Source organism: Kogia breviceps, chromosome 2, assembly GCF_026419965.1.
Source record: "Kogia breviceps isolate mKogBre1 chromosome 2, mKogBre1 haplotype 1, whole genome shotgun sequence".
NCBI classification, from domain to species: Eukaryota; Metazoa; Chordata; class Mammalia; order Artiodactyla; family Physeteridae; genus Kogia; species Kogia breviceps.
Window position 1 is genome coordinate 33,368,197 of NC_081311.1, and position 14,305 is coordinate 33,382,501.

The window sequence follows — 14,305 nt, forward strand, 5'->3', positions numbered from 1 at the left end:
GGCAGAGACAAGTCATTTTTCCAGCGTGTGTGTGTGTGTGTGTGTGTGTGTGTGTGTGTGTATCTACATATATATATAAGTACAGTAAATGTTTTAAAAATCACAACCTATAAAAAGAGATTTTGGGTGGAGGCTGTGCTCACTTTAGTCGATGGCACTGTTTCAGATCATACAATAATTGAGGCTGGAACTTACGGCTGCCCACCTGTAAAGCAATGCCCTTCACTCTGTGTGTACATCACACAGCGCAGTTATTCACACAGAATGCTTGTCCCCATCACTACCCTTCTCTCCAGCCTAATTCTGATTACCGGTATGTGATTTTATTTTATGGTTCTCTGCCAGTGGGTTACTGTGGCTATTCATTTCAGCGGCAGCCATTCTGAAAACTAGAGAAGAGAAAGTGAAAAATGAAAGCAGAAGAAGGAGAACTTCACTTTAAGCCAGCACGGTTCAAAGTGTGGTCCCTGCAGGTGGCATCAGCACCTGGGAAACTGCTAGAAATGCAGATTTGGGGGTCCAACCCTAGTCTTCTAGAACCAGCATCTTCGGGGTGGAGCCCAGGAAGGAAGCTGTGTTTTATCCAGCTCTGCAGGTGTTGCTTATGCTTGCTCATGTTTGAAAAGTGTGGCTTGAAAGAACTGTTAGCTGTTTTACAGAATTCTCTCTGACATTGCCCAGGGGAGAACTTGGGGGTCAGGAGTCCACAGAGGAGGCTTTTCGTTATTTACCTTTTTATACAATTTGAATTTTTTTTCAGTCACACGCATGTCTTACTATTTCAATAGAATTAAAAACAACAAATAGATGGAATCTTTATCAAGAGCACACCAAGAGGGAAAGGATAATTCATGGCAACCTTCTAGGACATTCCTGGTAATTATTCCCCAAATGTTTACTGGACAGTTTCCCCTCTCTCCTACATGACAGGTAAGGAGAAAGAAAGTAGAATGAGGATAAGGTAATATATGACAAAATCATATGTTGTTTTCTTAACAAAAATATAACAAATATATTTTGTTTAATATTTCTAAAAATTAGAGGACTAAGGATATCCCTTAAGAAGATATCAATATGACCATGAAAAAGTCAAGTCAGGACAACATCAAGGTTCCCCATTTCCACACTATACAGCATGATTTTTTTAAACCTCAATTATGGAAAGTATTTATAACAATAGCTTGTCTAGAATATCTAATAATCGGAAAAGCATGAACATCTAGATTATCTAATAATAGGAAAAGCATGAACATAACACAATTAAGAGTTTGCATGTTTAATCCTTGGCATGATTCTCTTTTCCTAAAGATTACAGCTGCTCTCACACCTTCTCAAATTGAGTCATAAGCCTGCCTTATTATTAGCCTTCCCACTAAAAGAAAACACAAAATGCTAGAGATTCTACTGCCAGCCTGTCTCTCAAAGGAAGAAACAGAGACCATGTGAACTAAAAGGGCTCATCAAACAAAAACAGTAGGAACAACTGGGTGCAGAGACCTCCTCTCACCCGACCGAAGCTGTAGGGTCGGAGTCCCCTACATTGAATAAAAACATTTGATTTTCAATAAATAATAGAGACCAAGAGTTCCTATACTCAGCATTTTGTAATAACCTACATGGGAAAAGAATCTGAAAAAGAATACATATAACTGAATCACTTTGCTGTACACTTGAAATTAACACAACATTGTAAATCAACTATACTTCAATTAAAAATAATTTTTTTTAAAAAAAAAGAGAATTCCTGCATCTATCCTTCTGCCACAACAGCCCCAGGCATTCACTCCTACAAAGACAGGCACGCTCCCACCGTAAACAGGTGTGTCAAATGCCCCCCATCCTCACTTTGACAACTCCACACTGCTTTGGAAAGGAAAAATGAGCTTGTGTCAGGAAACTGACACTATTTCTCATGTTATTTTCCCCCATCTACTAGGGGTGTGGAAGGAATAAACACTTAATTGAAAATTTTAATCCTAATATTCATAAAACATCATATGATCTTGAAAAGGGTTATAGAAATTCAGAGATAGAATGTGAGCCATTTCAAGAGTAGTCTTCATAGCTTGAATTCCTTAAACACAGTACTTTGCAATGAAGTTAGCCAAATACAGAGAAACAAAACAGTTTTCAAGTTTTATTCTGGGTTATTTTTAACCCCAGAATTTTTTTTTTTTTTTTAAGGAAAAGGAACAATTTGGAATTGAGTTGGTTGTGAGCAGGAAACTACTCTTCCAATTATCTCTCAAGCTAATCTTATCAAAGGTCTAACATGTTTTTAATGTCTGTGAATAAATATTGATAGCTTAACCACATGGATAAGCTGTATCACCTCTCCCACAAACTATGGACACTGTACACGGAAAAATTTTTTTAATAAGGTATATTTGAAGCATGAATAAACATGTAGCTCATTTCAACCAGGGGTGCTATCAAATATGATTGCACTGAACTCTTATTTCCTCTTAAAAATTAGTTATAACTAAGGATATTCCCTTACCAGGATTGTATTCACAAAAGCCAAAAGATAAAGAAGAAAAAAAAAAATCAAATCTGCAAAAAGATCAACTTATTCAAAAGCTAGTATTCTGCAGAATATAATGAATTAGAGGAAGTTTTCATTAAACTAGATGTTGATACATACATAACACACCACAGGCCATTATAAAAGGAAGGCAAACAAACATCTAATAAACCCTCAGGACTCCTTTCAAAACCTTGTAGATTAAAATGCACAGAAATAATCTTAAAGCTGTGTCCTCAAAGGAAGAGAAATTTGCATCTCTATAGTTAAATATTTTGGGTTAAAACATTTTAGAAACTTCCTTAATTAGGGAAGAAACTTCCCTGATCCTCTGTGTGAAATGTCTCAGAGGAATTGTGTTTTGGCTAACACTGCACAGCGGTGTGAGAAAAGGAACAGTCCCCAGATTTCATGCATTAAGAACATCAGGGGACTTCCTGGACAATGGGAACCCTTACCTGGTCTTCTTTAAGCCTTCAGCATCCACATCCATCCTTTAATAAGGTAAAATTGGGTATTGCAGAGAGAGGGAAGAACCAACCAACCCTCAAGGCAGGCTGAGAGCGTGCAAAGCCCCAGCTGACAGCCTGCTTCCCTCTCCTGAGGCTCCCTGCCTAAGAGGCTGCACAGAAACCAAGCCCGGTGCCAAATCTTAATCCCTTTGCAGAATCTCACATGGAGCTGCCTCACCTCTTCCATTCCCGCAAAGCCTCTTCCTGCTGCACTTCCTTCTGAAACCATTAATCATTGCAACGACCCACCGAGTGAAGGCCAATCTCAGACCGTACTAAAAATCCCGTAACATGCGGGGTGATGAGTGTTTACATTAGCCGAAATGAAATGATGTAATATCCAGAATCAAGGGAGGGCCCCCTTGCAGAATCTCACATGGAGCTGCCTCACCTCTTCCATTCCCGCAAAGCCTCTTCCTGCTGCACTTCCTTCTGAAACCATTAATCATTGCAACGACCCACCGAGTGAAGGCCAATCTCAGACCGTACTAAAAATCCCGTAACATGCGGGGTGATGAGTGTTTACATTAGCCGAAATGAAATGATGTAATATCCAGAATCAAGGGAGGGCCCCCATCCAGAGTCAGGGCATTGTAAGAACCACTGTGAAATACAATTTTTCTACATGGGGGAAAAAAATTCACCCTTGGGTTTTAATGAAACTGGTCTCTGTAAATTTAGGGTTATTTGTATTGTCTGGTCTCACCGAGTATCATGTTTTCCAAATAAAAAATTCAGAACTTCTCAATTACTCACAGTTTTAGTTGAGATTTAAAAAAAAAAAAAAGGTAACAAACAGAACCCAGTGTATTCATGTGCAAAGAACCTGGTATCAAGGTGGTAATGGTGGACGGCACAGATCAGGGATGTGGAAGCCTGTTATGCTGCAGGAGACCAGAGCCTTCCACAGCTGCAAATGCCTTCACAGGAAACATCTCCAAAGAAAAGCAGTGTTTCTTTAAGTCAGAAGTCCATTTTTCTTCCCATAACTTTTGATGAACAAGAAAGCCCAAGGGTTCCCAACACCATTCCTGATGGGCAACTGCTACTGATTACTCCAGGATCTTACAGTCCCTGATCGGGGTGAGATGGAAGGGTCTGAGAGGCATATTGCTGCTGGATGAAAAGGGGAAGAGGGGAGGGAAAAGGGTTTGTCAATAGAACCTGCTTGGGAGAGAGTCCGGGTGAGGTTTTACAACTGATCAGAGATTGGCTTGAGACTTGGGGGGAGGCCAGAGGTAGACTTTGTTTTGGGATGTGTTACCGATCATAATGTGAAATTTTAAAAGTAATTACCACGTGCTAGGCACTGTGCTAAGCACTTTGTGTGCAAACCTCATTTAACCCTGACAACAACCCTATGCAGCAGATGCTATTACTGTCCCCGTTCTGCAGATGAAGAAACCGAAGCTCACACCTGGTACCTAAGTAGTGGCACCAGGTCTGTCTGGTGTGCTCCCTGACCACCAGTCCATTGCTCCTGCCAGCTTCACCAGACACAACCACACCATTGCAAGCGTGCTCTGTGCTCTGCAAAGTGACAAAGTGTTACTACACAAAAGTGTGGGAAGCATGTGTTTGCAGCTCCCAAATGCATAAACCAAATCCTTGGCTGTTGCCGCCCAGGAATGCCAGGCCCCAGAGCCCCTAGCCTGCTTGCCAAGCCCTTGGAAGGAAGGTGGAAAACCTCCAAATGTAGGGGCAAGGATCAAATGTTACATAAAAGGAGCTCTGGCCTGGCCCAGTTCTGCCATGAACCAGTATGACCTTAGTCAACCCACTTCCCCTCCTAGATCTCTGAAAAAGTAGAAGGTTGGACTTAGTTGGGTTCTAGAGTTCCTTTCAGCATGAAATCTCTATGACATATGATGTTAAATGATGTGAGTGCTGGATGAGATGTTACTTTAAAAAAAACCAGAATTTATGCATCCAAATGAAAATTCACTCCAATACGACAACAACAGCAACCACGATAACAATAGTAAAATAAAACAATCACTCTCATTTACTGAGTTAGCGTACTATGCAATAGGCACTATGCTTAGTGCATTACATGAATATTCTCTCTTGTCCTGATAAAAGCCCCTGTAAGACAGTGTCATTATCTCCATCCCACAGCTGCGGAAATGGAGGCTCAGAGGGAATGAACGATTTGTGTAGGGCACGCCACACAGCTGGTAAAGGGGACAAGTAGGGATTGGAGTCAGGCCTGATAGACTGCAGAGCCCACATATTCCATGTACACTACACTGCCCATGTTCCAACAACACTCTTGTCTCTCACAGCAATTCTGGAATGCTTCTTTGGCAACTTCCTTCAGAACCTGTACATTGCATTTTAGTAAGTATACATTTTTGAACATCTAATCCATGCTGGACACTGCAGAGGTTATAGACGTATGGTCCTGCCCTCCAACGTCTCCCAGCCTGGTGGGGAAAATGGAGGCAGAAGGAGGTTATCCCACCACAAGGGAGACTGGGCTAAGTGTTATAACAGAGGAACAGGACAATGGGAGTTTTGGGCAAGTGAGATATTATTTCAGAGTTATCCAAATTACTGCTAATATGCTCAGTGGTGGTAAATCTCCATCCTTAGAGGGTGGATGCAATTTTGGCTCACAGGCAAGTCAATCAGAGCCAAGTCTAGGGAATAAACTGGGTCATCAAGCTGGGCAATACCATTTTTGGTCACAAGCTAGGTGTGGCTATAAAATAGTGAGATGGATTTTCCTGTGTGGCCCAGACTAGCTCTGAAGGCAATTCCTAAAAGGCAGTTCCAAAAATGTTTCGAGCAATGATACCATCTCCAGATTAAAGGCAGAGCCACCCAAAGCGATTCCAAAAGACAAGGCTTCCCAAGCATACTACGTGACCACAGCAGAGGCAACGGCCTGCAGAATCACTTGCTGTGTGCTCCCTATCAGCAGGCCCAGAGGAGCTTGCTTGCTGCTGTGTCTCCATCATCTGGCATAGTGCCTGGCACAGGGGGAGGCTCAACAAATGTGTGTTGACTGACTAAACGAGAGAGACTTTTGAATGTATAAATTCTGGAGTATTTGTTTCTAAAAGCTGTTTTATTATTTGGTCACACTTAGACATCCGTGTGTTGACTGCGGACACATTCCCAACTGAGCTCAATGGCCAAATTAAGACTGTACTTACCCAGTCTGTCTACCAGGCCAGGCCCTGGGTGGTGAGCTTGGCCATGACTGGCCAAGACAATTTCCCATCCTGTCCCTACCCATGGCCATTCCAGCATTCAGTGTGAAGAGGAGTGAGAAACCAGGTACTAAAGAAGCCACCATGCGGGATCTGCTCAGGGCTTGTAGCCAAATGAGCTGACTTCGTGCCAGCTCTGGAAGACAAGCAATGCTGGGAAATGCTTCCACTGACCCTTTAGGGAAGGCAGGGCACCTGTGTACCCACAGCCATGCTGGCCTTCTACCAGGTCTAAGTCTGGGGGAAACTGGGAGTCCAAGGAACCATCCCCCAACCACAGCCTGACTCCATACACATTCCAAAAAATGGGTTGACATCTCTGAGACTCCACGGGGTTCCCCAAATAAACAGGACCAACTGGAGTTTGGAATAGATCTCAGGGTAGTCAAAAATGAGAGATGATTCTCCAGTCTTCAATTTTCCCCTTCTGTTGTTTGTTTGTGGTTGGCTTACTATCCATATAAACAAGCCAAGGCCTCTTGGCTACTAGGACTCCCAGGACCAAAGGAATTCTTTGGGTTTAATGTGACCCCTTGGCCTGACTGTCCATCACTAGTGAAGAAAGGGGGTGGTGAGAACTTGCCTGGATACTTTATCTTTCAGTGCCTCACTTTTCTCATCTTTAAATAAAGACAATAATAGTAGCCCCAAACATAAGGTGGTTGAATGAGAAAATACATATGAAGGACTTAGAACAGTGCCAGGTCCAGGGTGGGTCCTATTACATATCACTTGTTATTGTTGTTTCCGACTTGCTGGGAGTGGGGAAGAAGCCAGATAATGGACACGCTGGTTGTGAGGAAAATTATTCATGTATTTCTGCATCTATTTACTGTGTCACCCTGCACCAATGTTTTATGCCCTGTTTAATGCCACAAAAGGATTTCGTGTGGTTTTTATATTAAAGTACATAAAACCAAACAACAACATCCAGTTCTAAGAAGGATTCAGTGGCCTGTGCTGTCTGAGGGAAGCCACTATTGCTAATCACTGCATTTAGGTCTGAGCTTCTTGGCAAATAGAGTAATAAGAGAAACACACCGAGGGTATATCACAGATGTCATCCAATCAGAAAAAAATGTAACGGTTTAAGCCGAGAGACAAACTTTCTCCTGGCTCCAAATTTCCAGAGGAATTTATAAGCTGAGATATAGGGCCCTGGGTAACATAAAGGACAATGCCTTCCCTGGGACTGTGTGAAAGATACAGAGACATCTTTCCAAAGGCCCACACTTACAAGGGCTCCACCATAAAAGCCTAGGGCTCACATTAAATTGTAGCTCCAAGGAGGCGTTTATGGCTTCACAGAATGTCAACGCTGAAGGTCCTGTAGTCCAGAGCCCCCCCTCCACCCCCGGTTTTATAGCACTAGAAAGAGCGGCCGGGGAACTCCAGGGACAGACAGCTGGCTGAGGACCCAGATTCAAGCTCCCAGTCCAAGGCTTCTTCCCAACCCTGAATTCTCGCCCTCCCCCTCATTTCTTCCACCAACAAAAAGAAGCCTCCTTCGGTCCCTTTCCCTGTGGGAAATGGCAAAGCTGCAGCAGCCTCCTTCACACTGTGGGAATCCCTTTTCTTTAAGTTTGGTTAAAAATAAATTTGAAAATGTTTAAATTTTCAAACTCCAGGCTGGCGAGTTTCCAGGTGGCCTTAGGAATCTGCAGTACAAAGCCGCTCTTAGCTCTAAACTGTTGGCTGTGTCTGCTGGCTGTCGAGATGCACTCCTTACCCCAAAGTCGCTTTAAAAGGTTGTGTGTTTTAGCAGCTACCATTCTTAAAAGCTTTCTAAGTGCCCCACGTTGTGCTAAGTGCCCTAAGTGACAGGCTACAGCAACACTATGTGGAAGGTTCCATTATTAAAACAGAATTTTAACTGATTTGGTTGACTAGAGCGCAAGGTCTTATCTACAAACTCTGTTACTTTTATAGAACAAGAATCCTTGTGAGGCAGGAACAAAGTCTGGTAATCATGCTTGTGTCCAGGCCTCTGTTTGAGCAATGAAATTCCTGAGGCCAATGCTTGGCAAATGTCATACAAACTGTAGTTGGTATCCTGAAATTCTAGGAGACTCTCTGGAAAGACAGTCTTAAAATTGGGACAATTCTTTAATTGTGGCGTCCTGAGGACAACATCAAAACCCCCCGAGTACATTCACACTCCACACCTGAAATGGACATTCACTTCTAGCTGATCACAGGAAACTGGTGTTTGCCATCATTGGGCAAGAAATAAGTGGAGCAGCATGGGAGGACGGCAGGAGGCACAGGAGGAACAGTTCCCCGGCTTTGGTGTGATTTCTGGGACTGTCATGTGCTTGTGTGTGACCTGGGCAAGTGGCTTAACCTCTCTAGCCCCCGTTTCCTCTTCTATAAAAGGAGACAATAACAGCAGTACTTCCTTTATAGAGTCATGGGCATTACATGAGATAATGTCAGTAAAGTTGCTCAGAAAAGTGGCAGGTACACATTATGGGCTCAGTGAAAATTAGCTAATGACAGCAGATACATGTTTTAAGACAGATATTAAATACAGATTAATGGTTGAAATCAGTAACATAAATGTCCTCAATATAAATTAGACGGTGCTAAATGTTTGAGGCAGTTTCCCACTTTCTACGTACATCCTGATTTTATTTTACCTAATACATACTCTTCAATTTACAAAGCAATTATGGTACCATATACGTATTATGAGTTCATCTAAGTTCTTAGCAGCACCTTTTATTGGCAACATGTAATATTTACTTTCAGATTCTTGACCAAGAAGTAAACTCCAACTCCCTGCTGTTCCTTCTTACTAGGAACTTGGATGCAAAACGTAATAATCATAAAGAATTGCCAAAAAATGTTTGGCCCAGCTATTCCTCTTAAAATTTTAAACTGTAGTCTTTGATCAAATCAAATAATCAGAAAGTCACATACCTAGAATATCAATATTTTTACTTTGCATACAATTGCTTTTTATAACTTTGCTCCAATGTCTTGCCATTGGCTTTTCAATGATGTTCTATAGTTTTCAGTGTCTAAGTCTTGTTTCTTTTTTGTTAAACTTATTCCTAAGTATTTTATTCTTTTGGATGATATTGTAAATGGAATGGGTTTTCTTAATTTCATTTTGGAATTGTTCATTGCTAGTGTAAAGAAATATAACTGATTTTTGTATATTGATCTTGTACTGAGCCATTGGCTTTTATTGATGGATATTACAAATAATATTCATTCACTCAAAAAATACTTTATGAGCACCTATTATGTATCATCAGGTAGGGTGCTGGGCTCTGTTATATAATGTAGACTAAAATAAATATGGTCTCCGACCTTTCAAGGAGCTCAGGGTCAAGTAGGAGAACCAGGTCCAAGTGAGATGCACTTCCCCATTACTGAGAAGATGCTGGTAAGCACTGTCCACATTACCACACAAGGTCCCTGTATGAAGGTCATGGCAGAAGCTCCTCTCTCTCCCTCAGAATTAGAAAATACTATATATACCCTTAGCAACAATTCTATTTTGATCCCATGCCCACTGTGAATTGTGCAGCTGGATAGGTTTTCTTTGTTTCAGTTGCTAGGAACCTTTGGGCTATGTTGTGGCCAAACTCTAGCAAATGACACTAAGGCCAGAATTAAAATTTTTGCCATATCTATTTTTCTCTTCACCCTTATTTCCTTATCTTTTAATTTTATCTTGTTTTGGGTAGATATTTGTAAGCTGCCTCAGATCTTTCACGGATAGAGGCTGGGAAGGAATGGAGGAAGGAGGAAGGAAACGTCAATTACTTGTTATTATTTCTGAGAATGTTAACTTACTATGAAGATCTACTTCTCATTTCTGAAGTTCCACCAAGATGTGATTTTACTACCTGAGTAAATGTTTATACCACCTGGAATAAGAACTATTTTATACTTATATGGTTCTCTAATCTGCCTTTGGCAGGTCTAAACTAAACAAAGTCTATTGGCTTTGTTCAGACACACTGGAAGTGCTTTTCTGGCATCACTTCAATAAAATTTTCTTTCCTCATTAGACATAGAGGTTCTGGGCAAGAGCAGGCAAGGTAGAAGGGGCTATCTTTTTCCCAAGTCATTTGTGACCAAGAGGTAGTATAAGTAGTTCAACTTTGTAGTCGCTCAGACCTGGGTCTGAATTCTGACTCTGTTATTTACTCACTAGCTGTGTGATTCTGGAAGGGTTACTTGTCCTCTCCAAGTTTCAGTTTCTTCATCTATACAGATGAGATAATACCTACATTAATGACTATTAGTGTAATCAAATTAAATGAGATTTAGCATAGGGCTAAGGACACATCTATTTAATACCTCACTAGAAGTACTAGGCAGTGTAATAAGACAAGAAGAACAAATAAGAAGTATAAAGATGGCAAAGGAAAAATATAACCAACTGGAAGTCACTATTTTAGGAAAGATCCCCAGTGTTCTCCTTACTTGCTGCAAGTAATAAGAAAGAAAGAAAGAGAGAGAGAGAAAGAAAGCAAGAAAGAAAGAAAGGAAGGAAGAAATATACCCAACTGTATGTGGCAGCTTGGTAAAAATAAATTATATTTCTACCTAATTACAGAAATAAATTCCAGATGAATGAAAATTCCATATGTGAAAAGCAAAACATGAAAAACAGTTTGAGGAGAATGTCTTTACAATCACAGAGTAAGGAAGGATTTCCTAATCAAGATATGAAAAGCAGAAATCATAAAGGAAAATATTAGTTGAATCATATTAAAATCTAAAATTTCTATAAAATACATGATAATGTAAACAAAGATAAAAGACAAGTTACAGGCTATAAGAAGGTAATTGTAATATATAAAATAGGTAAAGGAGTATCCAACTACACAGGAAACCTTACAGACCAACAATAAAAAGACAAACAAACAGATAAATGAAAAAACCTATAAACAAGCAGTTCATAGATGTAGCCTAAGTAGCCAATAAATATGAAAAATGTTCAACCTTACCAGTATTCGGGGAAATATTAATGAAAATAAGAGTGAGATAGTATTTCCCATCCATAAGGCATAAGGATAGCCAAAATGTCAAGTTTTCTATTTTCTTCCACTTACAGACTTTCCAATGACTGGCCTTACAATTGTCCACATAGTGCTACCTCTGAGGAAGGAAGAGAGAGTAGGGAGTGGGGTCTACAACAGTCTTCGTAACATTTTGTTTCTTTAAAGAAAATTTGAGGCAAACATTTCAAATGTTGACACTTGAAACTCTGGGCAGTGGGTACATGGCTATTTTCCACAAGCCTCTCTGTACTTTCCTGTTTGCTTGAAATGTCCATAATAACTAAACACAAGCAAATAAACTATATCTAAAACTACCTTGTTGAGACTTCCCTGGTGGTGCACTGGTTAAGAATCTGCCTGCCAATTCAGGGGACATGGGTTCGAACTCTGGTCCAGGAAGATCCCACATGCTGCGGAGCAACTAAACCTGTGCACCACAACTACTGAGCCTGTGCTCTAGAGCCCATGAGCCACAACTACTGAGCCCGCATGCTGCAACTACTGAAGCCTGCGTGCCTAGAGCCCATGCTCTGCAACAAGAGAAGCCACAGAAATAAGAAGGCCACACAGCACAACTAAGGGTAGCCCCCGGTCGCTGCAACTAGAGAAAGCCTGCGCGCAGCAACGAAGACCCAATGCAGCCAAAATAAATAAATAAAATTTAAAAATAAATAAATAAAACAAACTTGTTGATGTTGAGGAGGTACAACAGAATAGAAAAGTGCCTAAATAAGTCAGTTTTTGAGAAGGCTGGCTGGGCCCAGAATGGGAACCAGGATGCCCTAGAGAGGGCCAGTGTGACGACCAGAAGATGGGGGCAGTGAAAAGGCAGGTGAGTGATGTGAAGAAAGATGCACATTTTAGAGAAAACGCTGGTCCAGGAATAAAGTCTAAAAGCAGAAGAGCTACTTCTCTGGAAATCCAGAGTAGCACAGCCCTTGCTTGTCCACTCACTGCACAAATATTTATTGCACTGAAATATTTTATGTGGTCTCTGGCCTAATACCATCTCCAGTCTTATGGTAGAGACAAACTTATAAACTAATGGCTGACATTGGCAGTGGAAAGGGTGTGTTTTGGGAAGGCTTCCTTGAGGACATGAACTGAAGTCAACCACCAGGTACAGAGATGTAGTAGGTAGAAGAATATGTCCCAGGCAGAGGGACGAGCATGTGCAAAGGCCCTGAGGCAGAAAGGAGTCCAGGCCTGTGCAGTGTTAGTGCATAATCTAAAGAAACCTCCATGAAAGGTTCTGGGGTATTGTGAGGAAGGGTACTGCAATCAGGGTCAAGGGGAGCATACCTATGTCTTCCTCAAAGTCCAAGGAACCAGAGAGATTTCACTCAGGGTGAAAGACCATGGGTAAAATGTTAAAAGACATCTAAATGTAACAATAAAAGCTGTGCGGGAAAAGGAACAACAGGAGTAATTCACTGGTCTGATATTCCCTTTCACTGAAGTAAAATCAATTATAAGCTTGCAACTTTAAGACAGTAGGCTGAGCTGCAGAGGACACAGTGGGAAAAAAAGCATTAAGAAATGGGAATCTGCTGAGGAAATGGGAAGGTTCCTTGCATGTTGAGTTTTGGAGAAACTCTTAGAGCCAGGAGGTAGCAAAGTGGATTATGTCAGTGGCAGCTAAAAAAGCTAACCTAGGAGCACCCTTCTTGGATGCCACCTCAGCCTAGGCTGGTCACACACAAAAAATTCAGGAATCACAAATTCCAGTTGGCTTGGGGTATGAATTTCTCCAGAGGGTTCTTGGATTGGCTCTGCTGTAGCAAACAGAAGATAATACTTTTTACACCTGCAATTTTCATAATGGAAACTGACATCTTCTTGGGATTATACCAAGAAAAATAAATATAACTGAATGCTTTCCCCTAATATCATATCATATATAGGCTCCAGGGAGGACACTAACATTTTCTCATTTCAAACAACGCTCAGTGCTGGAGTTCACTGGTGGGAGAGTGTGTGACCTCAGATTTGCTCCAATGACTTTCTCTTAACGTTGTGATGAAAATATCCACTTGACTTGAGCGACACTTGCCTATTTGCCCTCAAGTCCAAGTGCAGCCCCTTGAGAGAAAAAGCGATTTGGGACTAATTTTTTTTTTCCTCAAAACAATTTTAATGACCACCAATGTAGAAATAGTAAAACTCTGTCCACATGGGGGCAAGTGAATTGGAATAATACTGGGGAGGGAAGCGGCACATACCACTGCAAGCTTGGGTTCTGCTTCTTCCCAGATATGTTACTTTGCCCAAGAGCTCAAGCTTCTTCCCAGATATGTTACTTTGCCCAAGAGCTCAACTCCTGAAACCTGTTCCCTTAAGTATAATGGAAGCTACAAAGCCCACCTCTTAGTGGTATTGTTGTAAAAGTCTGACTTGGTAATGTTGATTAAGCATAAAGCACAGTAAGCACTCAATTGTTGTAACTATTGTTAATATTTCTGGTGATATTTATAATTATCAAGGCAAAAAGTGCTTCTCAGGGTCATGCTTGATGTTTTCTGATAGGCTAATTTGCATGGAAGACACTGGCAAGAATTACAACCTGAATACATACAACTTCTCTTTACAGGACCAAAATCACCTTTAAAGGGGGGGTTTTAGATGCTGAATACAAAATCATCAAAGTCACCTGCTCATTGCAACACATGAGTATTATACAGACTAAATGTGCTGCATCACTGCAGCAACAAAAACTTAAGAGAGCACTGGGATTCAATTTTTTTCTGATTAAAAAAAAATCAATGAGGTCATATAATAACCTATAATGGAAGAGAATGTAAAAAAGGAATATATGTGTGTGTGTGTGTGTATGTATATATATATATATATATATATATATATATATATTTGAATCACTTTGCTATATACCTGAAACTAAGACAACATTGTAACTCTACTATATTTCAGTAAAAATTTTTTTAAATTAAAATTTATAAAAATGAATGAAGTACTTACGCCATATAGTATGTAACATTCCCAGTAGAGACTGAGACAGTATTCCATAAT

At 40.8% G+C, this 14,305-nt stretch overlaps 1 protein-coding gene across 5 annotated transcripts in view; it reads right to left on the minus strand.

Moving 5' to 3' along the window:
• The window catches only part of PLCE1 (phospholipase C epsilon 1), a 328,855-nt gene that overhangs the window by 219,002 nt on the left and 95,548 nt on the right, over positions 1 to 14,305 (minus strand). The window contains exon 1 of one of the 5 annotated variants that reach the window (XM_067024973.1): positions 3,215 to 3,239. The exons of 3 other annotated variants lie outside the window; for them this stretch is intronic. In XM_067024973.1, coding sequence (XP_066881074.1) covers positions 3,215 to 3,223 — 9 coding nt within the window. In that variant the 5' untranslated portion in view covers positions 3,224 to 3,239. Of the gene's footprint in view, positions 1 to 2,982; positions 3,137 to 3,214; positions 3,240 to 14,305 lie in introns of those variants that run through there. One more of the 5 variants, XM_067024974.1, reaches the window with a different exon arrangement.